The sequence below is a fragment of the Hypanus sabinus genome, chromosome 28 (genome assembly GCF_030144855.1).
Source record: "Hypanus sabinus isolate sHypSab1 chromosome 28, sHypSab1.hap1, whole genome shotgun sequence".
NCBI classification, from domain to species: Eukaryota; Metazoa; Chordata; class Chondrichthyes; order Myliobatiformes; family Dasyatidae; genus Hypanus; species Hypanus sabinus.
The window spans coordinates 11,862,309-11,885,535 of record NC_082733.1 but is presented as its reverse complement, the minus strand read 5'-3'; the positions used below and the strand labels follow the sequence as shown (position 1 = coordinate 11,885,535).

The window sequence follows — 23,227 nt, the reverse complement described above, 5'->3', positions numbered from 1 at the left end:
GTGTGGGAAAGTGTGTACGGCTATTATGATCTTGCTCCTTACTGTCTGCCTGCACTGTACTTTCTGTGCAGCTGTTGCACGGCATTCTACATTCTGTCATTGTTTTACATTGTACTGCCTTGATGCTCCGTATAAAGAATTGATCTGTATGAATTTTATACAGTGCCTATAAAAAGTATTCACCCCCACCTCCCCTTCCCCTTGGAAGTTTTCATATTTTATGGTTTTGCAACATGAAACTACAGTGGATTTAATTTGGCTTTTCTGACACCGATCAACAAAACCTCTTTCGTGTCAAAGTGAAAACAGATCTCTACAAAGTGATCTAAGTTAATTACAAATGTAAAACACAGAATAATTATCTGCACACTGCAATTTTTCCTCATTCTTCTTTACAAAACTGCTTAAGCTCTGTCAGATTGCATGGGGATCGTGAGTGAACAGCCCTTTTCAAGTCCAGCCACGAATTCGCAATTGGATTGAGGTCCGGATTCTGGCTTGGCCACTCCTGGACATTATTGTTTTTAAGCCATGCTGGAAAACTAATTTTTCACCAAGTCACAGTTCTCTTGTAGACTGCATCAGGTTTTCCTCCAGGATTTCCCTGTATTTTGCTGCATTCATTTTACTCTCTACCTTCACAAGCCTTCCAGGGGCTGCTGCAGTGAAGCATCCCCACAGCATGATGTAGCCACTGCCATGCTTCACGGTAGGGATGGTGTGTCTTTGATGATGTGCATTGTTTGACTTACACACCAAACATAACATTTAGTCTCATGGCCAAAAAGCTCAATTTCATCAGACTATAGAATCTTCTTCCAGTTGACTTCAGAGTCTCCCACATGCCCTCACACTCTAGCTGAGATTTCATGCGAGTTTTTTTCAACAGTGACTTTCTCTTTGCCACTCTCCCATAAAGCGGCAACTGGTGAAGTTCCTGGGCAACAGTTGTTGTATGCACAGTCTCTCCCATCTCAGCCACTGAAGCTTGTAACTCTTCCAGAGTTGTCTTAGATCTCTTGGTGGCCTCCCTCACTAGTCCCCTTGCATGGTTACTCAGTTTTTGAGGATGGCCTGCTCTAGGCAGATTTACAGCTGTGTCATATTCTTTCCATTCCTTGGTGATTGACTTAACTGTACTTCAACGGATATTCAGTAACTTGGACATTTCCTTGGACATTCTCCTGACTTCTGCTTTTCAATAACGTTTTCACGGAGTTGATTGGTGTGTTCTTTTGTCTTCATGGTGTAGTTTTTGTCAGGATACTGACTCACCAGCAGTTGGACCTTCCAGATACAGGGGTATTTTTTTTACCACAATCAATTGAAGCACCTTGACTCCATGAAGGTGATCTACTTTTAACTAATGATGTGACTTCTAAAACCAACTGGCTGCATCAGTGATGATTTGGTGTGTCATATTAAAAGGTGAATACTTATTTTGTGTTTTATATTTGTGATTAAATTAGATCACTTAGTAGAGATATGTTTTCACTCTGACAAGAAAGACTCTTTTTTTCTGTTGGTCTGTGTCAAAAAAAGCCAAATTAATTCCACTGTGATCCAATGTTGTAAAACAATAAAACTTGAAAACTTCCGGGGGGGGGGGGTGAATACTTTTTATAGGCACGGTACTCGGTACATGCAACAATAATAAACCTATTCCAATTCCAGTTTAAAAGTATGAGGACTCAGGTGCACAGCTTGAAAGATTTTGGATCTAACCCAACCTCTGGTACTGTAAGTGTAGTGTTTTCACACTCTCCCTGTGACTCTGTAGGCTTCTCCGGTTTCCTCCCACATCCCATTGTTTTCCAGTAGGTGAATTGGCTGCTGTCAGTGGTACCTCAGTGTGGATGAGCAGCGGAAGGGTTTGAGAAGTGTGGTGGGTGGGTGAGAGAGAACAAGTTTCAGAGACTCAATGAATCAAATGACCTTGTTCTTCACTGTAACAAATGTTCACAGTACATCTAATATCAAAGTATGAATTTATTGTACAACCTTGAGGCTTGTCCCCGAACAGGGAGCCACAAAATAAAGAAATCGTAAAAAAACACATTAAAAAGAGGACTGCCAAACAGCCAAAGTGCAGAGAGATTAAAAAAACAAATCATGCAAACAATAAACGTAAGCAAATTGCATTCTGAACTGAAGTCCACAAAGAGACTCTGTACACAGATCCTTCGTTTAGCGCAGAGCTGAGCAGTGGGATGAATCAGTCCATCCCTAGCCTTGGGCCCCGACACCCTGGCCTTTTCCAATTTGGCACAGTGCCTAAATCATTGTCCAAGCATCAGGTTCAGCTGTTTCAATAAGCTCGGGGGCCTGGGCCTCGGCCTCTGCCTCAATTCGACCTGTATCCACCCTTGCTGATTTTGCCCAGTGTCTAAATCATCGTCCAAGCATCAGGTTCAGCTGTTTCGATAAGCTCGGGGGCCTGGGCCTTGGCCTCTGCTTCGATTTGGCCCAGTGCTTAAATCGTTGTCCAAACCAATAACAATTATTTAAGTAAATCTAAATCAAGATTGATTAGCTGTAAGCACAAAAAACTGTGTGGGAATAATAATATAATTACAAAAATACGTTTTAAAAATTATGTGGAGTGAATGCTTAATGCTGACAGATGCAGAGTATTTGGTAAAGGTAGGGGAGAATGAAAAATGGGAAATAACATAAGAGAATGCTAGAAATACTCAAGAATAATACTCAAAGCTGGATGAACTCAGTGGGTCAAGCAGTATCTGCGGAGAGAAATAAACAGTATTTCAGATCGAGGTCCTTCATCGGGACTGGAAAGAAAGAGGGCGATAGCCGATATGCAAAGGTGGGGAGAATACTCAGATAGGCAGCTTCTGTAACAATGCCTCAGTGGAATGATTTTTAATACCTGCCATGCCTTTTTCCCCTCACAGGAACCCATCGTGTTCTGCAGTTCATTATTACACTCTTTGAACCCCTTACTTAATGAATGTTGACTTACAGAAGATAGCTATTGCCAGGTCTTGTCTTGTGAAATTAAAAAACGAGTTTCCCCTTAAATGAGGAGCTTAATTTTAATTCAGGGCACCCTTACCCTTTTCCACAACTATCTTGAGGTCTGCAGAGATGTGCTCATTGTCTCCAGAATGCTCCCCCTTTGATGTTGCCACTACTTTGGATTGGATGAGTTGGGCCAAAGAGCCTCTTTAATGCTCTATGACTTGTCCTCTTACACTCCCTAGAATCGTGTGGGTTCAGTGCTGCCTCTTCTTTTATTGGACTGGCTCAAAATATTCTCCTGGATACATCCTAACAAAGTATCTGTCTCCCTCTCTTGACGAAGGGTCTCAGCCTGAAACGTCGACAGTGCTTCTCCTTATAGATGCTGCCTGGCCTGCTGTGTTCCACCAGCATTTTGTGTGTGTTTGAATTTTCAGCATCTGCAGATTTCCTCGTGTTTTGTCTCCCTCACTTGTCTTTTTGCCTCTCTGCTCTCTGTTACTCTGTTGTTTTCCTTTCTGGCCTTTGACTTCCTAAGAAGTTCTTTATACCTCCATCTCTTTGCTCTTCGTCTAATTTGCAGAGTATCTTTTGCATTTGTTTCCATTCCATACTTGGTTAACAATGTTAGCAGCAGGAGAAACACTAAACCTTCACAAAGTTTTTTGTGGATGTGTTTTGTTTAAGGCCAAGGCTCCAAACGCCACTGTGATTGTGGTCGGAACTCACCTGGATTTGATTGACACCAAATTTCGCACGGAGAGGATCGCTACACTGCGTGCGTACATCTTGGCATTGTGCCGCTCCCCCTCCGGACCCAGAGCCAGTGGGTATCCTGACATCAGTTGTCGGAATTTACAGTGAGTCAAATTGCTCTTATATTGTGTTTCAGCCATGTACATCCAGGATCACAGAATGTCTATAGCAGCAAAAGAGGCCATTCTGCCCTTCATCCACACTTTAACCATCTATTCCCATGCTGTGTCCTCTCCCCACAGCTTTCCAAATTCTCACTTTCCGCTATTTACCCAGTTCCCTTTAGAACATCACAGTTAAATCTGCCCCCATATTCAAAGCACTAGTGACTTGCTCTGTCAAATTGTTCATATACTTTCAGTTCTCTTGCTGATCCTCTTCAATCTGTGCCCCCGTAGTTTTTGACACCTTGTAGGAGCAAACTGAAAAGTCAAGGGAGACGACGTTCAAAATAACGGGCCATTTCTTGAACACTGGTGTCTACCAGGAGACTCGTCAAAGCTGAGCGTGAACTCAGTACAGCCTTTACATTCTCAGTTGTCAAGATTACCAGTAAAACTGCATTTTGACAACAGAATGGTGGCTACAGGGAAGACCTAATTAAGTACCAGACTACATCCTGATTACCAAAAAAAATGACTATCCACAGGTCTTCCTGAAAATCCAGTTTTCTTTTATGATGGGTGCTTGCTATAGCATATGTAATTAAAACTTGGTGTCATCGCTGCTGTATTCTGCATACAATACACATGAACACTCCAGATCCCTATTTACGAGTTACAACTCTTTCCCCTACAGCAGTCTCCCTTTGGCCCTTGGCCTAGAAGACTAAAGCCCTACCAGTACCCTTTGTTCGACCGGCTAAATGACCATTCCCTTAACAGCATTGTTTTATCTGCCATCACAGCCCACGCACTAGGGCTACTATGTGACGGTAATTAAAACAGTGAGCTGTACAGAGAAACAATTCAAATCCAGGGATAGATCTGTACATTCAAACCCCAATTCCAAGCACTGTCCCGAAAGGAGGGGCCTCTGCAGAGGCATTTCAGCCCTGCTTTCGTGATTCCTCACTCTCTTGGACAGTGGCCACTTCCTCTGGGACTGGCTCTTCCAAATCGGCAGTAAAATGTGGAACATGTGGTAGTTTTGCGGCTGCATGTTTCCGTAAACAGTACGTTCCACTGTCCCTGCTGCAGCTGCCTTCGGAAAGCTCTGCCCCGCAATCGTTAATTTGGTGGTAACGTCACAGGTATCCACATCAGAGGCAACTGGATTGTGTTGTACCTGCCTCCTGCCGTGTGCACTTGCTGATTTTGTGACGCAGTAGATGTTATTCACCAAGGTACACTTCAGGAAGGTTTTGTTACTAACGGGCAATATGGACAGGGAACAGTTACCACATTCAGTTAGTCCTGTTTGGATATGGCCAGTGATTCCCTCTCGTTGACAATGCATCAAATTCACAGCCCAGCCGGGACCTGTGTAACTCAATTGCATAGACCAGCGGGTTGCTTAGAGATACTCGAGTTCCCTCTTGGTATTTCCCGACATTATGAACTCCAATAAGAGGGTACAGCTGATTGTTCGGGAACGCGGAGGACTGCTGCAACACACAGCAGACCAGTCACCCGGGACTTGGTTAGTCAGAGTGAGATCTTGACTGTGGCACGCATCGACACCTCCACCTTCACCCACCCATTCTTTCAGCTGACTGACGAATACCCAGGGCCCTCTGGGACACGGTGACCTTCTAGCTGTAGAATGGTTGGACCGACTACAGGCAAGAGTCAGACAGCATACGTTAATCAGACTGCATTTTTATCACAGTGTCGGGTGTCAGTGTTCACTGTATCATTATAGTTATATCCTTTAATGGCAGCAATAACTGGATGGTTTCCAGCTCCAAATCAGCCCCTTGTTCCCTATTTTTTCCCAAATCACCATCATTTTGTTCTGTGATCCCCCTCAACTTCTGCTGAAGGGAACTGATTTGCATACCAATTTCTGCTAAATCTGAATTACTGATTGTGGACACACTCGTTAAATATCCTCCGCCTAACAACTCTGTCAAACCCCTTTATCCTTCTCCACCTTTCGTCCTAAACTACCAGTAACTTGCCTATAAACATTGGAAAGACAGATTGTGCTGTCCCAACAAAAACTAGAGGTTAGTAAAGCAGTGAAGTTAAAGACTACCTGCGCATGTCTGCAGCAGCTATTAGAGTAACCCTTCTGTTCATTTCTCCCAATACTAACCCTACCCCCTGCCTTTGAGACCCTCGGCTCCTGCTACACTGTGGTGTTCTTCTGGTAATGGGGATGCTGCAGTGCTCAGTTCCCAAATGGAGCAGCCTTGTTGCCATACCGTACAAGGTTCATTGTCGCACTCAGTGTGAATGGTTTGTTAGGCCCGTGTCTCAGAGTGACAGATGTTATCGTAGGTTCCCCTGTGATATAAAAATCCGGTTATAAAAGTTCTTCTGAGAGTAGTTTTTCGAGCTCAATGTTTATTGTTCCTGTGAAATTATATTTGTGTGGTTAAATCATTCCTGGCCAAGGTATTTGTTCAGGTGGGACCGGTGTTTTCACTTGGACCCTTCCTTAGTTACGACATGGACATTACCGTACCTCATGCTCCCTGCAGATTCTCCTTCACTTGGACATTCTCATGCTCCCAGTCTCACACTCTCTGTCGATGACTCCTCCTTTCAGATCAGGCAAATGAGTGGACAGCTCCTGTTCAAATCAGTCCTTACCGTTGCAGTTCTTCAGTCCTGTAATCACAACTTCCGGTGGGTGCAGGGCCCGGCCCGGCCTGTGTTAAAGGAGTAATTCCTATCGATGAGTAGGACTCACTTGCCATTACAACAGAACTGCTGGCAAGACCCTTGACCATCCTCCATTCAGACCAACTTTCCCCATCCTCCATTCGGGCCTTCGTTAGGCTCCTGTTTAGGGGTGCAATTAATTCTTTCACACGTGACAGAACTCCGAGCTGGGTGCTGAGTGCTCTATTAACATGCAAGGCTCTCGGTCACTTTTGCAGCCTAGTGTGTCCCCTGATCCACATCAAGGCAGGCCAGTACTCCCTCCCTGGGTGTTACCTCCTCAGCCAGCAGCTCGGCACAGAAATGCTTCCACACACCTGATGAAGAGGTGGTCGATTACCAGGAAGTGTTGCTTACGAAGGACTGGGGTAATGTACCGTCTGAGGTTATTCCCATGGACCGTTAGGCCGAGACTGATGACCTCATCATCAGTCCTGAAAGTTGAAGTTCATGAATCTTGGGTGTCGTCTTTGCTGCAGTCCATGTCTCTACTTAATCCAGTTTCTGTTACGACCGTGGGTGCACACTAGAGCACAAATAGTGACTGAAACTCGGGTATCATTGCTGCTGCAATCCACGCCTGTACTTTTTGTCTCCAGTTTCCTTGTTACCACATTGGCACCATCCACATCCCTATTTACTAGATATTCCCGCACAATTCCTGTCTCCATGATCGTACGGGTTTCCTCCAGGTGCTCCAGTTTCCTCCCGCAGACCATAGATATACGAGTTGGTAGGTTAAATGGTTACTGTAAATTGTCCCGTGTTTAGGTTAGGTAAGCTGGAAGAGGCTGTTCTGTCTTAAATCTCAGTAAATAAACAGGTGCACCTCCACCAATAGGAATAGTTTTGATCTATAGCTCAGGGTCTTAAATCTGAAGACCTTCGATCCCCTCACAACATTCCAAACGGAACAAATTCAGCCTCTCCAATCAATCCACATAAAAACGGCCCTCATTCCCATAAATTATTGGAAAATCTCTCCTTAAAGCGGTTTAATAAAACTGAAGCTGCAGGAAACACTTGGCAGGTTAGGCAGCTTCTATGGAAAGAGAAACAGTTAATGTTACAGAATAAAGAGGTTCTTGAGCCACAGCGTAACTGGCTTCTGTGCTCTTGTGTTGTTTATTTATAAGATCCTGGATCCAATGTGCTTTCTTAACCACTTTCTTGGAACTGCCCTGCCAGTTCCAATGATCTGTGCACACACTTGTGAGCTCTCCCTTCTGAAAGAATTGTGTCCTTTGGTGCGTATCGGTCTAACGTGATGGCGCAATTTTAGGCATTTAGTTTTAGGCCGCAGTGGATCCCGAATTAGCGTGTAAACCGGGTCCTTTCCAGTTGTTTCCCATAACGTTGAGGTGCAGAGTTTCATGGTAGTGCTGTGTCTACCAACACATTAACGTTTGCTCTGTGCCACATCCCTGGGCTTTGTGTTGCTGTTCCAAGCCAAACTGTGGGATTTAATGAACTCCCAATGACCTCTCGCAGTTTAATTTCACGATAGTCCCCATCCTGTCCGAGCCTTGCTCCCCAGCGGCACAAGCGCGAGTTCCTCCTCTCTCGGTGACATTACCAGTGGCATTGACAGCAAGCAGTTTTCTAATGAATTGTCTCGAGACTCATTTCATGTGGAATCCAAAAGCCAGGAAAAATAAAAATGCTTCTTCCTCCTCTCTGTGCTAAGCTGTTAAAGGCACAATGTTGTTCTTGATTTCCTTCTAAACAGAGTGTTCTGTCTAGAGAGAGAGCTTCTGAGGATGATTCGGGTCAGGGTCAGATCCCTGTGGTCACTTTTCAATAGAAAGAAACGGGATAGATTTCAAGGTTGAATTTTAAAGTACTGGTTATTCCTGTAATTGTGAAGAGCAGGCTGAGACAATTCGGGTTCAGGTGCCAGTGAGCTGATCTGTATGTTGTTTCCTGACAGACTCCAGGTAACTTATAAAGTGTGTGTAGAGTTAATACTTAAAGCATAGAAGGAGGGTATGTGGACAGCATTTATTGAGCTCTGTTCAATATAGATTGGCTCTTCCATTGTATCCTGGATAATGGACTGGCAGACCACTGTTAGTTTGGCTTCAGATTTGTGCGTCAGACATGGCTATAACCATCACTGGGGCCCCACAGGGGAGTGTATTGGCCCCATTCCTGTTCACCCTGTCTACCTCAGACTTCAGGTACAACACTGAGTCACTTCTCTGATGACTCAGCAATAGTTGGGTGTGTAAAGGGAGGATGGGAGGTTGAATACAGGACTGTCAAATGCTGCAAGCTGAATCATCTGCAGCTCAACATCAGTAAGACAAAGGAGATGGTGGTGGACTTTAGGAGGTTTAAGCCTGCACTGCTCCCTGTTACTGTTGATGGCGAGGATATGGATGTAGTGAGGACCTACAAGTACCTGGAGGTGGACCTGGATGACAGACTCGAGTAGAGTACCAACACAGAGGCTGTGTTCAAGAAGGGCCAGAGTCACCTCTACTTCCTGAGGAGACTGGAGTATGCAGGCCTCTCCTTCACACGTTTTAACAGTCTGTTGTGGCCAGTACAGTATTATGCAGTGGTGTGCTGGGGCAATGGCATCAACATGGGTGATGCCAACAGGCTCAATAAACTGATTAGAAAGGCTGCTCTGTTATAGCAGCCAAGCTGGACACACTGGAGGCAGTGGTGGAACAAAGGACCCCATGGAAAACCCTGGTAATTCTGGACAATATTTCTCGCTCTCTGCATGCCACCTTGGCTGAACAGAGGAGCACTTTTAGTAATAGACTACGACAACTGCGCTGCTCCAAAGAGGCTATGTGAGGTCATTCTTACCCGCGGCCATTAGGCTCTATATTGTCAACCTATAGCCGGGGAAGTGATGACCCCTCCTGTTAGACTGTTATTAACCTCTAGTTACCAGAGTTCTGTTTGAGCTCTGTTAGGCTCTGTTTACCATAGCCTGCTTTCACAGACACCCTGTGCAACACTACTGTCACCTTATCTGGACGGTGTGAATGTGCACTTGTTACTGTATAATACTATGGTAATTCTTGCACTACCATCTGAGCTGTGTGAACTTGCAAATCTTGTAAACTTTGACTTGTAAATCCTGTACTTCTTACTTTTAAGGTAACTTATATCTTATTCTTTCTAACTTCTAATATTTGTATATCTCTGCACTTGTAATGCTACAGCAACACTGCAGTTTCCTTTGAGATTAATCTAGCTTTCTCTCAAAAAAGTGGTTGAGTTAGTCTGTTGCATTGACCCACACACGTTGATAGCTGGTTATGCAACTTATAAAACCTGGTGCTTTTAAATATTCCAATGAAGCCTTTCTCAACCTCCTGTGTTACAAAGACAGCGGCTTCGTCCTGTACAAAGCTCTATTCAGCAATAGCTGGCAGCACCCTGGCACATCCCTGCACCCTGTCCACTGCAATCACATCATGCAACTTTCACCTAACAGCGGCTTCTAACATTATAAAAGGCATAGTGGGCAGCTGGATTTCTTTCCCCCGGGGTGAAATATGTCATACTCGAGGGCATGCAGTTGAGGGGAGAGGGAGAGAGTTTAAAGGAGATGAGCAGGGCAACTTGTTTCAGACACAGAGTGTGGTGGGTGCTTGGAATACGCTGCCGGGGTGGTAGTGCAGGCAAGTAGGGTAACAACATTATGAGGCTCTTAGGGTAAGTGTACAAATGTGTAGAGAATGGAGGGATGGACAGTGAGGGGAATGGAGGGATGGACAGTGAGGGGAATGGAGGGACGGACAGTGAGGGGAATGGAGGGATGGACAGTGTGGGGAATGGAGGGATGGACAGTGGGGAATGGAGGGATACGGACAGTGTGGGGAATGGAGGGATGGACAGTGTGGGGAATGGAGGGATACGGACAGTGTGGGGAATGGAGGGACGGACAGTGTGGGGAATGGAGGGACGGACAGTGTGGGGAATGGAGGGATACGGACAGTGAGGGGAATGGAGGGACGGACAGTGTGGGGAATGGAGGGATACGGACAGTGTGGGGAATGGAGGGACGGACAGTGTGGGGAATGGAGGGACGGACAGTGTGGGGAATGGAGGGATACGGACAGTGAGGGGAATGGAGGGACGGACAGTGTGGGGAATGGAGGGATGGACAGTGAGGAGAATGGAGGGCTGGACAGTGTGGGGAATGGAGGGATACGGACAGTGAGGGGAATGGAGGGTTGGACAGTGTGGGGAATGGAGGGATACGGACAGTGAGGGGAATGGAGGGATACGGACAGTGTGGGGAACGGAGGGATACGGACAGTGAGGGGAATGGAGGGATGGACAGTGTGGGGAACGGAGGGATACGGACAGTGAGGGGAATGGAGGGTTGGACAGTGTGGGGAATGGAGGGATACGGACAGTGAGGGGAATGGAGGGATATGGACAGTGAGGGGAATAGAGGGATGGACAGTGTGGGGAATGGAGGGATACGGACAGTGAGGGGAATGGAGGGATGGACAGTGTGGGGAATGGAGGGACGGACAGTGAGGGGAATAGAGGGATGGACAGTGAGGGGAATGGAGGACGGACAGTGTGGGGAATGGAGGGATACGGACAGTGTGGGGAATGGAGGGACGGACAGTGTGGGGAATGGAGGGACGGACAGTGTGGGGAATGGAGGGATACGGACAGTGAGGGGAATGGAGGGACGGACAGTGTGGGGAATGGAGGGATACGGACAGTGTGGGGAATGGAGGGACGGACAGTGTGGGGAATGGAGGGACGGACAGTGTGGGGAATGGAGGGATACGGACAGTGAGGGGAATGGAGGGACGGACAGTGTGGGGAATGGAGGGATGGACAGTGAGGAGAATGGAGGGATGGACAGTGTGGGGAATGGAGGGTTGGACAGTGTGGGGAATGGAGGGATACGGACAGTGAGGGGAATGGAGGGATACGGACAGTGTGGGGAACGGAGGGATACGGACAGTGAGGGGAATGGAGGGATGGACAGTTTGGGGAACGGAGGGATATGGACAGTGTGGAGAATGGAGCGATGGACAGTGAGGGGAATAGAGGGATGGACAGTGTGGGGAATGGAGGGATACGGACAGTGAGGGGAATGGAGGGATACGGACAGTGTGGGGAATGGAGGGATACGGACAGTGAGGGGAATGGAGGGATGGACAGTGTGGGGAATGGAGGGATACGGACAGTGAGGGGAATGGAGGGATACGGACAGTGTGGGGAACGGAGGGATACGGACAGTGGGGGGAATGGAGGGATGGACAGTTTGGGGAACGGAGGGATACGGACAGTGTGGGGAACGGAGGGATGGACAGTGTGGGGAACGGAGGGATATGGACAGTGAGGGGAATGGAGGGACGGACAGTGAGGGGAATGGAGGGATATGGACAGTGAGGGGAATGGAGGGACGGACAGTGTGGGGAATGGAGGGACGGACAGTGAGGGGAATAGAGGGACGGACAGTGTGGGGAATGGAGGGATACGGACAGTGAGGGGAATGGAGGTACGGACAGTGAGGGGAATGGAGGGATGGACAGTGTGGGGAATGGAGGGATACGGACAGTGAGGGGAATGGAGGGATGGACAGTGTGAGGAATGGAGGGATACGGACAGTGAGGGGAATGGAGGGATACGGACAGTGTGGGGAACGGAGGGATACGGACAGTGAGGGGAATGGAGGGATGGACAGTTTGGGGAACGGAGGGATACAGACAGTGTGGAGAATGGAGCAATGGACAGTGAGGGGAACGGAGGGATACGGACAGTGTGGGGAACGGAGGGATGGACAGTGTGGGGAATGGAGGGATACGGACAGTGAGGGGAATGGAGGGATACGGACAGTGAGGGGAATGGAGGGATATGGACATTGCTAGAATAGACAAAGTTATTTGGGTGTTTAACTGAGACCTGTTCATGTGTCTCACTGTTCTATGTTCTGTGTAATTTAGTGACCAGGACTTTGCTCCAATCGTTTACACTGTACCTTTTCCTTACAGTGAGTTATCGTGCAAAACATTGGATGGGCTGGAAGGTCTCCGCAAACTGATCTTCCAAGTTGCTTGCAGCATGAGGGACACAGGGAGTGTAACCACTTCACAGAAGTTAGTTGGAAGATTGGTAAGTGGTTGTTTTGAAAAATGGCAGAGAAAGCGGAGCATGTGCTGGAATTTGAGAACTGCCAATGCAGGGCTGTGGCCCACTCTTAAGGTCTGTGTATCAATGCCCTGCACTATTTCAAGCACCATCCAGTTTGTTGTGCAGTGATCTTCAGTAATCTGATGTAAACCTGACCCAGTTGATTGTGTTGTGACAAAGGGGGTTGTCTGAAGATTTTGCCCCTCCTCTGAGTTAATGCATCTGTGTTCAGGAAGAACATCAGCACCTGGGTTCCCAATGAGGAGAGCTACACTGATTGGCTCATCACGCTGTCCATTACTGGACACACGGTGAGGAGAGAGACGCTGATTGGCCCATCACACTGTTCAATCATAGACTCACAGTGAAGAGAGCTACACCGATTGGTCCATCACACTGTTCAATCCTGACTCTCAGTGAGGTGAACGACACCGACTGGCCCAACACACTGTCCGTTACTAGGCAACTGGAAGTTATTTACATTGAACTTCTTTCACTTTGTGTTTGGAGTGACATAGTTCAGCTCTTTCAGGTCAGTGACATGGGAGTGAAATTCCAGTGTAGGAACATCGTCAGATTCTGGCTTCTTTACTCTGCCATGGAGCCAATTGCAACAACCGATGAATAAACGTAAGGTTTATTAGTACAACTAGCTCCTTGATAGACCATGCCAGGGTTACTCACTCTCTGCTATGTGCTATCACTTGTTGTATCTCTTTGTAAAATCCCAGATGCCAACAGACTTATGTGTGTGTGGTGGGGGGTGTGGGGGCAGAGGGGGATGGTAAGGAAGGAGTGTAGAGGTGACAGCTCCCTCCCTCCCCACACTGTTTTCATCCAGAGAGACCATGATTTCATCTTTGTGGAGATGGAGAATAGGAGGAGGGTCCCTTGTACCAGATTCAACGCTGCACTGCTGCAGGAGGCAATGAGGTAGATGCTTGTTCCATGGAGGTACAGGCAGCACCTCTGTCCACTCTCAGCATGTCTAACCAAAGCTCTGCTAACTCTCCTGCAGCAGTACCTTTCTATCCCAAGAGAACAGAGCTGGCACCTGTGAGCGTCAGGAACTAGATCTCCATCAGAGACAGGTTTCAGTTCTCTCCCGTAACTTAAACAAAGAAAGGATTAGCTTTATTTGTCACATATTCTTTGAAACATAAAGTGAAATGTGTCAACACAGTCCAAGTGTGTGCTGGGGGCAGCCCACAAGTGCCAGCATGCTTCCACAAGCCCAAACTTTCTGACCAAAGTCCATTCGCCTTTGGAGTGTGGGAGGAAACCAGAGCACCCAGAGGAAACCCACGCAGTCACAGGGAGAATGTCGAGGCTTAACCCTGACCCTCTTGGGTCATGACTGTGCAGTGAGAGGGCTCCCTCGGGCTAACTTTGGTCATTCAATGTGGACAGTTGCTGCCTACACAATAGAAAGAAAGCAACCTGCACCGTCTTTAAACCGATCTGGAAGGACATCACAAAGGGTGTACTTTAGAATGTTTACTTATTATCTATTAATATACACCATTTCATTTTCATTTATCATTGGCTGCAAGTTGCTAATTAAATGCCTTTTGGTCGTTCCATTCTTGAGATTACAATGACAGGTGTATAGGGGGTGAGAGGTGGTGAATGAATCTCACAATGTCTCTCATGGGAACTCCTATGCATTTAAAGCTCCCTCATATATTCTAATCTCTCCCCCCCTCTCTCCCCCCCTCTCTCCCCCCCTCTCTCCCCCCCTCTCTCCCCCCCTCTCTCCCCCCCTCTCTCCCCCCCTCTCTCCCCCCTCTCTCCCCCCCTCTCTCCCCCCTCTCCTCCTCTCCCCCCTCCCCCCCTCCTCTCTCTCCCCCCCTCTCTCCCCCCCTCTCTCCCCCCTCTCTCCCCCCCTCTCTCCCCCCTCTCTCCCCCCCTCTCCTCCTCTCCCCCCCTCCCCCCCTCTCCTCCTCTCCCCCCCTCCCCCCTCTCCTCTCTCTCCCCCCTCCCCCCTCTCCTCTCTCTCCCCCGCTGTCTCTCCTTCCTGGTCTTCTTGGACAAGCGACGCGGCAGATTGTAACATCATCCCCCTCGCTAGCGTCTGAGATGTTGAAGTGTTGGGATGAACGGTAGTTTTTGATGGGCTCCAGATCTTTGCCTATGGGGACTTTGATATTGCTTGCATGGTGGGGGTGGGGTTGATGCTTTTGTTACGGTTTGTGTGTGGGGGGGTGTTTTGGGGTCTTAACATTGTCCATCATTCACTCCTTGGGATTTTTTTTTTTTGTTTTGAGGATGTTTGTGAACAGTAAAAATCTCAGGCTGTATACTGTAAACATTCACTGATACTAAATTGAACCAGGTCACCTTGTGATGTCATTGAGCGCTGGCATCTAAGGCAAAGCGTCCATTCCCTCTTCATCTGGTGCCATTGTGACAGATGGGATCAGTGTGGGTACGGGAGGAATGTCTGGCCAACAAATACCATCCTGATGCACCGTGTGGTCAATACCCCTTAACGTGGGGCCAGATCTGGTGAACCAAATATAGGCAGTTCATCACTGCAGCCAAAGTCAGTGCGATCTCGCCACACACTGGGACAGATGGTTGGAACCATTGCCCGGTTTTCTTGGATTGTAACCATTCCTAAACGATGGAAGAGCTTTGAACAGGAGACCCTTTCTCTCTGTTCGTTGGGACTGAATGGTGCTGAAATCTGAAACTCTCTGTGGAAAGGTCCATTGCATTCGGTTTTCAGTTTGCAGTTGGTTTCCACCCCCTCCCCACCCCCGTCCTTGTCAGGCGATGATGTGGAACGCGTGCAAGTTCTGTCTGGTACCTGCCTTAGTGCGACCACCTGCAAGGATCTCAGTACCTTAACATCTGAATCGTTTGATATTCTTAACATTAGATCTGACCTGGGATGAAATGTGCTGCCAGTAATGCAAATACCAGCATTGATATCCAAAACTCTTTGAGTCCCTTAGCTCGGTCCCATTACATGTCTCCCTTGACTCCTCCAGATCTTGTCTATAAATAAGGATAAGCAGCTGGTTGGAAGGCAGGAAGGGACGAAAACAGTCTTCACTTCGCTTAATGCGAGGGGAATTACAAGTGCTGACATCCTAAGTCAGTGAAAGTGAATGAAGAATGAGGTGGCGCAGTAGTGTAGTGGTTAGCACAACACTTTACAGTACCAGCGATCTGGGTTCAATTCCCACCACGGTCTGTAAAGAATTGTATGTTCTCCCCGTGACCGTGTGGGTTTTCTCTGGGTGCTCCGGTTTCCTCCCACAGTCCAAAGATGTACCAGTTGGTAGATTAATTGGTCAGTGTCAATTGTCCTGTGATTAGGTTACAGTTAAGTTGGGGGATTACTGGGTGCCTTAGCTCGAAGGTTCCATTCTGCACTGTTATCTCAGTAAGTGAATGGAGACGCAGGAGACTGAAGTTGGAATCTGGAGCGACAGACAGTCTGCTGGAGAAACTCAGCAGGTTGAGCAGCATCTGTGGGAGTAAAGGGAATGTTGACATTTCCAGTCGGGAGCTACGAAGAACCGATCAGGGTTTTGACCCAAAGCATCACCCTTTCCTCTCACGGCTGCTGCTTGACCCGCTGGGTTCCTCCAGCAGACAGCTTGTTCTTCCCAGAGAGTGCGTGTAATTGGTATCTGTAAGGAAATTGCACGCCAACCACATATTTGCCTTCTCTTTGTTTTCTGAGATGCCCCCGACATCACTGCCATCATTGAAGTAAGGAAAACGTGACCTTGAGCTCATTTAGTGAACATAGAACATAAACATTTACAGCACATTACAGGCCCTTTGGCCCACAATGTCAAGCCTACCATAAAACCGACTCTAGAAGCTGCCGAGAATTTCACTACCCTCTATTTTTCTAAGCTCCATGTACCTATCTAGGAGTCTCTTAAAGACCCTATTGTAGCTGCCTCTAACACTGTCACTGGCAGTGCATTCCATGCACCCACCACTCACTGTGCGAAAAACTTACCTCTGACATCCCCCTTGTACCTACTTCCAAGCACCTTAAAACTATGCCCCTTCATGTTAGCCATTTCAGCCCCAGGAAAAAACCTCTGGCTATCCAAGTGATCAATGCCTCTCATCATCTTATACGCCTCTAGCAGGCACGGTGTAGGTGACCGAAGCACAGAAGTTCTGCCTGTTTCCTCTCCCTTTTGCTTGAGCAGTCGGCATTGTTGTATCCCTCAGTTCAGTTGAAGGCCTCTGTCGGCCACACTGAAGGGTTTCAGCTGGATCTGCACATGGGCTGCACCAGAGTCGCAGGGCAGAGTGGCCTCTGTCTGTGAATGATTGGAATACCTGTTGCTCTATGCACTGCCCTTTGTCACACGGAGATATCTCAAAGAAAGGATTCGGATTCCAAGGAGTGCTGGCTTCAGCAGGTTATTATTCACTTACTGCCTGTTCAGAGCAGGATTGAATGTCCTCCATCTCTGGCAGTGTCCAGCGCTTCCTTCTTGCTGCCAAAAGCTTCTTCTCAGTTTTCACTACTGTCAGCCCTGAAAGCCCAGGGTGAAGACTCAGGAATACCGTCACACACAGAAGTAGAAGTCAGAGGGAGCGCACGTCAAGGAGGCTAACTCCCTCATCCTCTAGTCGCTGCGCCTGTGGTGGTGGCACCCACCCACAGTGACTGGAGCCGGGGCAGAGGGGAAAGAAGCCAGGGGAGCCCATAAAATCGTAGAGAGAATCAGCATGGAAACAGGCCATTCAGCCCATTGAGTTAATGCTGGCCGTAAACAGCCTGTCCACACTAATCCTATCTTCATTGCATTCTCCCTTTGTTCTGTCAACTGCCCCAGGTTCTGCTTCTCACCTGTACACAAGGGATATTCAGGGCGACAGGGTAGCATAGTAGTTAGCACAACACTTTACGGTGCTGGTGACCCCAGTTCAATTCCCATTGTTGCCTGTGAGGCATTTGTACGTTCTCCCCATTATCAGGTGGGTTTTCTCCCCCAGTACCAAGACGTACCGGTTAGTAGGTTAATTGGTCATTATATTGTAAAGTTATAAATACCAGTTGAAGCACTGACTGGAGCATCAGGAGGAAATGTGCACATCGCAGAGAGAACCCACAAACTGCACACAGAGGTCAGAGTTCAACCCAAGTCGCTGACACTGTGAGGCAGCCGCTCTTCTGTCTGGGGCCTGTACTTCAGGCATGAGGTAGTTCAGAAAGCAGTAAGGACTGGCTGAGTGAAAAAGTCACGTGAGCTTCCCGGGGTCGCCGCCTCACGATGATTGACGGCGGCACCTGCTCGGGTGCCGGTGCATTGTTTATAAATTCCTTTTTCTGGATGTCGGTGTCACAGTCAGGGCTGGCAATTAGTGCCTGTCTCTATATGTCCTTGGGCAGAAGGGTTTGCTGCACCTCTTCAGTAATCACACTGTGTATCAACCTGAGCTGCTCCCCAGAGAGGCAGAGGTGAGCCAGGCGTGTTTTTACAGTAGTGAGGTGCATGGTCATCATTACATAAATATTTTTATTTATTGTGATAAAATGCAGAATAGGGTCTTCGAGCCAACCTGTCCAGCAAACCCTGATTAAACCGCAGCCTAATCACAGGACAGTTCTTCAATGACCAACTAGAACCCTGATTAAACCGCAGCCTAATCACAGGACAGTTCTTCAATGACCAACTAAAACTGGCCTTTGGACACCCGGAGGAAACCTACGCGGTATTGAGGAAAACGTACAAACTCCTTACAGACAGACCGCAGTGGGATTAGAACTGGGGTCACTGGTACTTTAAAGCCACTGCTAACCACTACACTACTCGTTCACTTTCACTGACCGGTGGGTGTCAGCGCTTGCATCAAGGTAATTGGCAATACTGATCCAAGTGAAGCGAAGGCTGTTTTTTGTCCCATCCATCCAGCTGTTGATCCTTATTTCCGGACCAGAACCAATGACAAGGTTCTGCACAGGGAGTTGGGTGCTAAGTTAAAGGGCTGGATTGTGATCTCCGGATTGCTACCCGGCCCACGTGATGGTGAGATCAGAACTAGGAAGATTATAGAGTTTACTACGTGGAGGGAGGGCATCGGATTTTTGGATCATTGGGCTCTCTTCCAGAGAAGGTAGGACCTGTACGGAAGGGTCAGTTTGCACCTGAACTGGAGGGCGACTGGAGTGGGAAGGTTTGTTAATGCTGCACAATGAGGTTTAAACTAGAGTTGCAAGGGGTTGGGAACGAGACTACCAGAACAGTTAGTAGACTCAGATGTTGGTAAAAGTTAGGAATCAAAAGCTTGAGCAATGTGCAACTGGTGTCCTGAGCTGTGTGTATCTCAATGCAAGAAGTGTGGTAGGAAAAACAGGTAATGGTGCTGAAGATGAGGTAGCTGGTTTACAAGCAGAGGCAATGTGTAGTGAGGAGAGGCTGTTAATAGGGCAAAATAGCAGTCAACAGGGTGAGGTACAAAATTGAAAAGGGTGAATGCAGGACTGAAGATGTTGTATTTGAATGCGAGCAGTGTTACGGAATAAGATAGATGAACTTGTAGCGCAGTTGCTGATTGGCAGGTATGATGTTGTGGGCATCACTGAATCACGGCTGAAGGAAGATTATAGCTGGGGGCTTAATGTCCAAGAATACACATTGTATTGAAAGGACGGGCAGGAAGGCAAAGGGGGCGGTGTTGCCCTATTGGGGGTAAAAAAATGAAATCAAATCATTAGTAAGAGGTGACTTAGGGTCGGAAGGTGTTGAATGTTATTGTTTAGAGCTAAGGAACTGCAAGGCTAAAAAGACCCTGATGTGTGCAGACCCCCAAGCAGTAGTAAGGAGGTAGCCAACAAATTACAACGGGAGATAGAAAATGCACGCCAAAGGGGGAGTGTTACAGTGGTCGTGGGAGATTACAATATGCAGGTAGATTGGGAAAATCAAGTTGGTGTTGGATTCCAGGAGGGGACATTTCTGGAGTGCCTACGAGATGGGTTTTAGAGCAGCTTGTGGTTGAGCCCAGTAGAGGATCAACTACTCTGGATTGTGTGTTGTGTAATGAACCAGAATTGTTTAGAGAGCTTAAGTTTAAAAAAAAACACCCTTATGGGTAAGTGATCATAATGTGATCAAATTCACCCTGACATTTGAGAAGGAGAAGCTGAAGTCAGATGCATTGGTATTACAGTGGAGTAAAGGGAATTACAGAGGCATGAGAGAGGTGTTGGCTAGAAATGATGGGAAAAGAACATTTGTGGGGATAACAGCAGAGCAGCAATGGCTGGAATTTCTGGAAGCAATTCAGAAGGCATATGATATATACATCCCAAAGAGGAATTAGTTTTCTAAAGGACGCTAACAAGAGAAGTCAAAGCCAAATGGAGCAAAATTTAGTGGGAAGTTAGTAGATTGGGAAACCTTTAAAAGGCAACAGAAGACGACCAAAAAAGTCATTAAGATGGTAAAAAGATGGAATATGAAAGTAAGTTGCCCAATAATATTAAAGAGTTGAGTCAGTGATGAGGAAGGCAAATGCAATGCTAGCATTCATTTCAAGAGGACCAGAATACAAAATCAGGGGTGTAATGTTGGGACTTTATAAAGCGTTGGTGAGGCCTCACTTGGAGTATTGTGAGTAGTTTTGAGCCCCTTAGCTTCGAGAGGATGTGCTGAAACTGGAGAAGGTTCAAAGGAAGTTGTGAAAATGATTCCAGGATTGAATGGCTTGTCATATGAAGAGCGTCTGATGGCTCTGGGCCTGTATTCACCAGAGTTCAGAAGAATGAGGGGTGACCTGATTGAAATCTGTCAAGTGGTGAAAGGGCTTGATAGAGTGGATGTGGGGAGGATGTTTTCCATGATGGTAGATTCTAAGACAAGGGGACACAGCCTCAGAATAATGAGAGGGCCTTTTAGAACTGAGATGAGGAGGAATTTCTTTAGCCAGAGAGTGGTGAATCTGTGGGATTCTTTGCCACAGGCAGCTGTAGAGGCCATATCTTTATGTATATTTAAGGCAGAGGTTGATAGGTTCTTGATCGGTCAGGGTATGAAAGGTTTTGGAGAGAAGGCAGGAGTCTGTGGCTGAGAAGAAGATTGGATCAGCCATGCTGAAGTGCTGGAGCAGACTCGATGGGCCGAATGGTCTAATTGTGCTCCAGTATCTAAGACTAGAGGAGTGTGAACCTCTACACTCCCAGCTGAATTTAAAATCCCCATCTGCCAGTGGAGAGGTTGGGCCCATGCCCCTGGGTGGGCAGAGTTGTAAATTAACCTGTGTACGTGTGTGATGTTTCTGAAAACTCTCCAGGATTGGGAGCTTTGCTGAATGAGGTGTCCCAAGATCCCCAACCCATTCAGGATGTTAAAGCAAGGCTGGAGTGAAGCCTGCAGTAATGGAGTGCTGGCGCTTGACGTGATCTGGCATTTAGGCTGGTGACGGGGAGAGTCTGCAGAAGATCATGTATCTTTGCCAACATTGATGTTTGAAACATTAGCCCCACTCTCCCCCGTACAAAATGAGAGCATCCCATTGACTGTACCCACTTTCCCCCTGATTGACTGATAAATGGCCTGCACATTGATGCTCATTTTCCCAGCCACTCTCTGCCTGAACACAAGCACTGACAATCCCATCATTCCACATCTGATGTGGCACAGGGGTTACTGTCCAAGTGCACTTCACAGCAGGAAATGCCTGACCTAATTGCTGGAGTGCTACAATTCAGCTGGAATGCCATTGAATTCGACACAGGAAAGCATCAGTTTTCCAAAACAGGGCAGAAAAAAGCAATGCTTTATTAAAGGATTTCTGGACAAATTTGTTTTGAGCTGATCTTTGCTATAGGCAATGGAAACTGGAACATGGGATGTCATGGAGTGTTTGAAAGAGTGCCATGCCTCACTGCTCTGATTATAATGCAGAGGGGGCGATGCGCTGTGTAAATTTCGCTGCGGGGGATGGTGGATTTACCCAAACCCATCTACCACTTTACCACATTGCCAGTGTTTTCAGAATTGACTGTTCTTCAGTTGTTCATAAATAAACATCTGAAATTAAAAGTCTGAGTAAACATAACCTGCCTTTTTATTAACTCAGTATGCCTCATCCAATTAAATTTTTATAAATCTTTATTTGTGCTGCTTGGAGTAAGTTATGAAAGGCTCTCTGGCCAGTGGTTATGAAAGTACAAGGAATTGTTCACAGCAACTTGGCTTGAGTTTGTTTTTATTTTGAAACCGAAAAAGCATAAATAATTAATATTGCATTTTTTTGTCTATGCTGAATATTTAGCAACCTCTGTCTGTGTTGTTGATCTTTCTTGAAATCGAACACAATGTTCCATACAGTCTCTAAAGATCTATCTCTACTGCCCAGTAGTACAAACAAAGTGGCTCACATTGCCGCAATATGACGCCTGCTTCTTCATTCCTTTAGAAGATGCACTGATGGACTCTTGTAGGGTGATTAGAATGGTGTTGGGAATTAGAGAATTTGCTTATGTAGACGAGCATTAGAAACAGTGTTGTTCACATGAGGGCAGAGCAATATTAAGTAGGATTCAATCTAGTTGTTGGTTAGAGAGGTCTGTTGTAGAAGCATCAGTAATCAGTGGACGCAGCTTTATTGGCAGACAAATCAGAGGAAAGGTAACTCTTGTAGCTACAAGACCTGCAATGTAGCACAGGGTCAGTATTAACTTCTAAGTGGGTACTGGAGAGGTACCCAAGGCTAGGGGGGAGAGAGCATTGTGAAGAGTGGGCCTCAAGGCCTAATAGCCAAATGGATGGCTGTCTGCAGCAAATCTTCATTTGAGTATCATGAAGATACCAATTTTTTCCTCACTTTATAACCAGCTTCATCCTCTGACCCCCAGTCAGTCCACAGCAGGTACATTTTCCTCTACATTGGCTGGGTGACCAATCCTGCCATGTGATTTGGATTATAAATGTCACCAACACCCCACAACACCCTGTCCTGTCAGGCATTCCACAACACACTGTCCTGTCCAGCTGTTCACAACACACCGTCCTGTCAGGCATTTCACAGCACACTGTCCCATCTGCCTGTTCACAACACAGCATCCTGTCAGGCATTTCACAGCGCACTGTCCTGACCGGCTGTTCACAACACACCGTCCTATCAGGCATTTCACAGCGCACTGTCCTGTCCGGCTGTTCACAACACACCGTCCTGTCAGGCATTTCACAGCGCACTGTCCTGTCCGGCTGTTCACAACACACCGTCCTGTCAGGCATTTCACAGCGCACTGTCCTGTCCGGCTGTTCACAACACACCGTCCTGTCAGGCATTTCACAGCGCACTGTCTTGTCTGCCTGTTCACAACACACCGTCCTGTCAGGCATTTCACAGCGCACTGTCCTGTCCAGCTGTTCACAACACACTGTCCTATCAGGCATTTCACAGCGCACTGTCCTGTCCGGCTGTTCACAACACACCGTCCTGTCAGGCATTTCACAGCGCACTGTCCTGTCCAGCTGTTCACAACACACTGTCCTATCAGGCATTTCACAGCGCACTGTCCTGTCCGGCTGTTCACA

The 23,227-nt window shown here is 47.2% G+C and overlaps 1 protein-coding gene across 4 annotated transcripts in view; it reads left to right on the top strand.

Annotated features, from left to right (window-relative positions):
- Positions 1-23,227, top strand: part of lrrk1 (leucine-rich repeat kinase 1) — a 216,811-nt gene that overhangs the window by 121,686 nt on the left and 71,898 nt on the right. For all 4 annotated transcript variants that reach the window (XM_059952613.1, XM_059952611.1, XM_059952612.1 and 1 more), the window contains 2 exons: positions 3,667-3,839; positions 12,557-12,677. In XM_059952613.1, the coding sequence (XP_059808596.1) occupies positions 3,667-3,839; positions 12,557-12,677 (294 nt within the window). The remainder of the gene's footprint in view (positions 1-3,666; positions 3,840-12,556; positions 12,678-23,227) is intronic.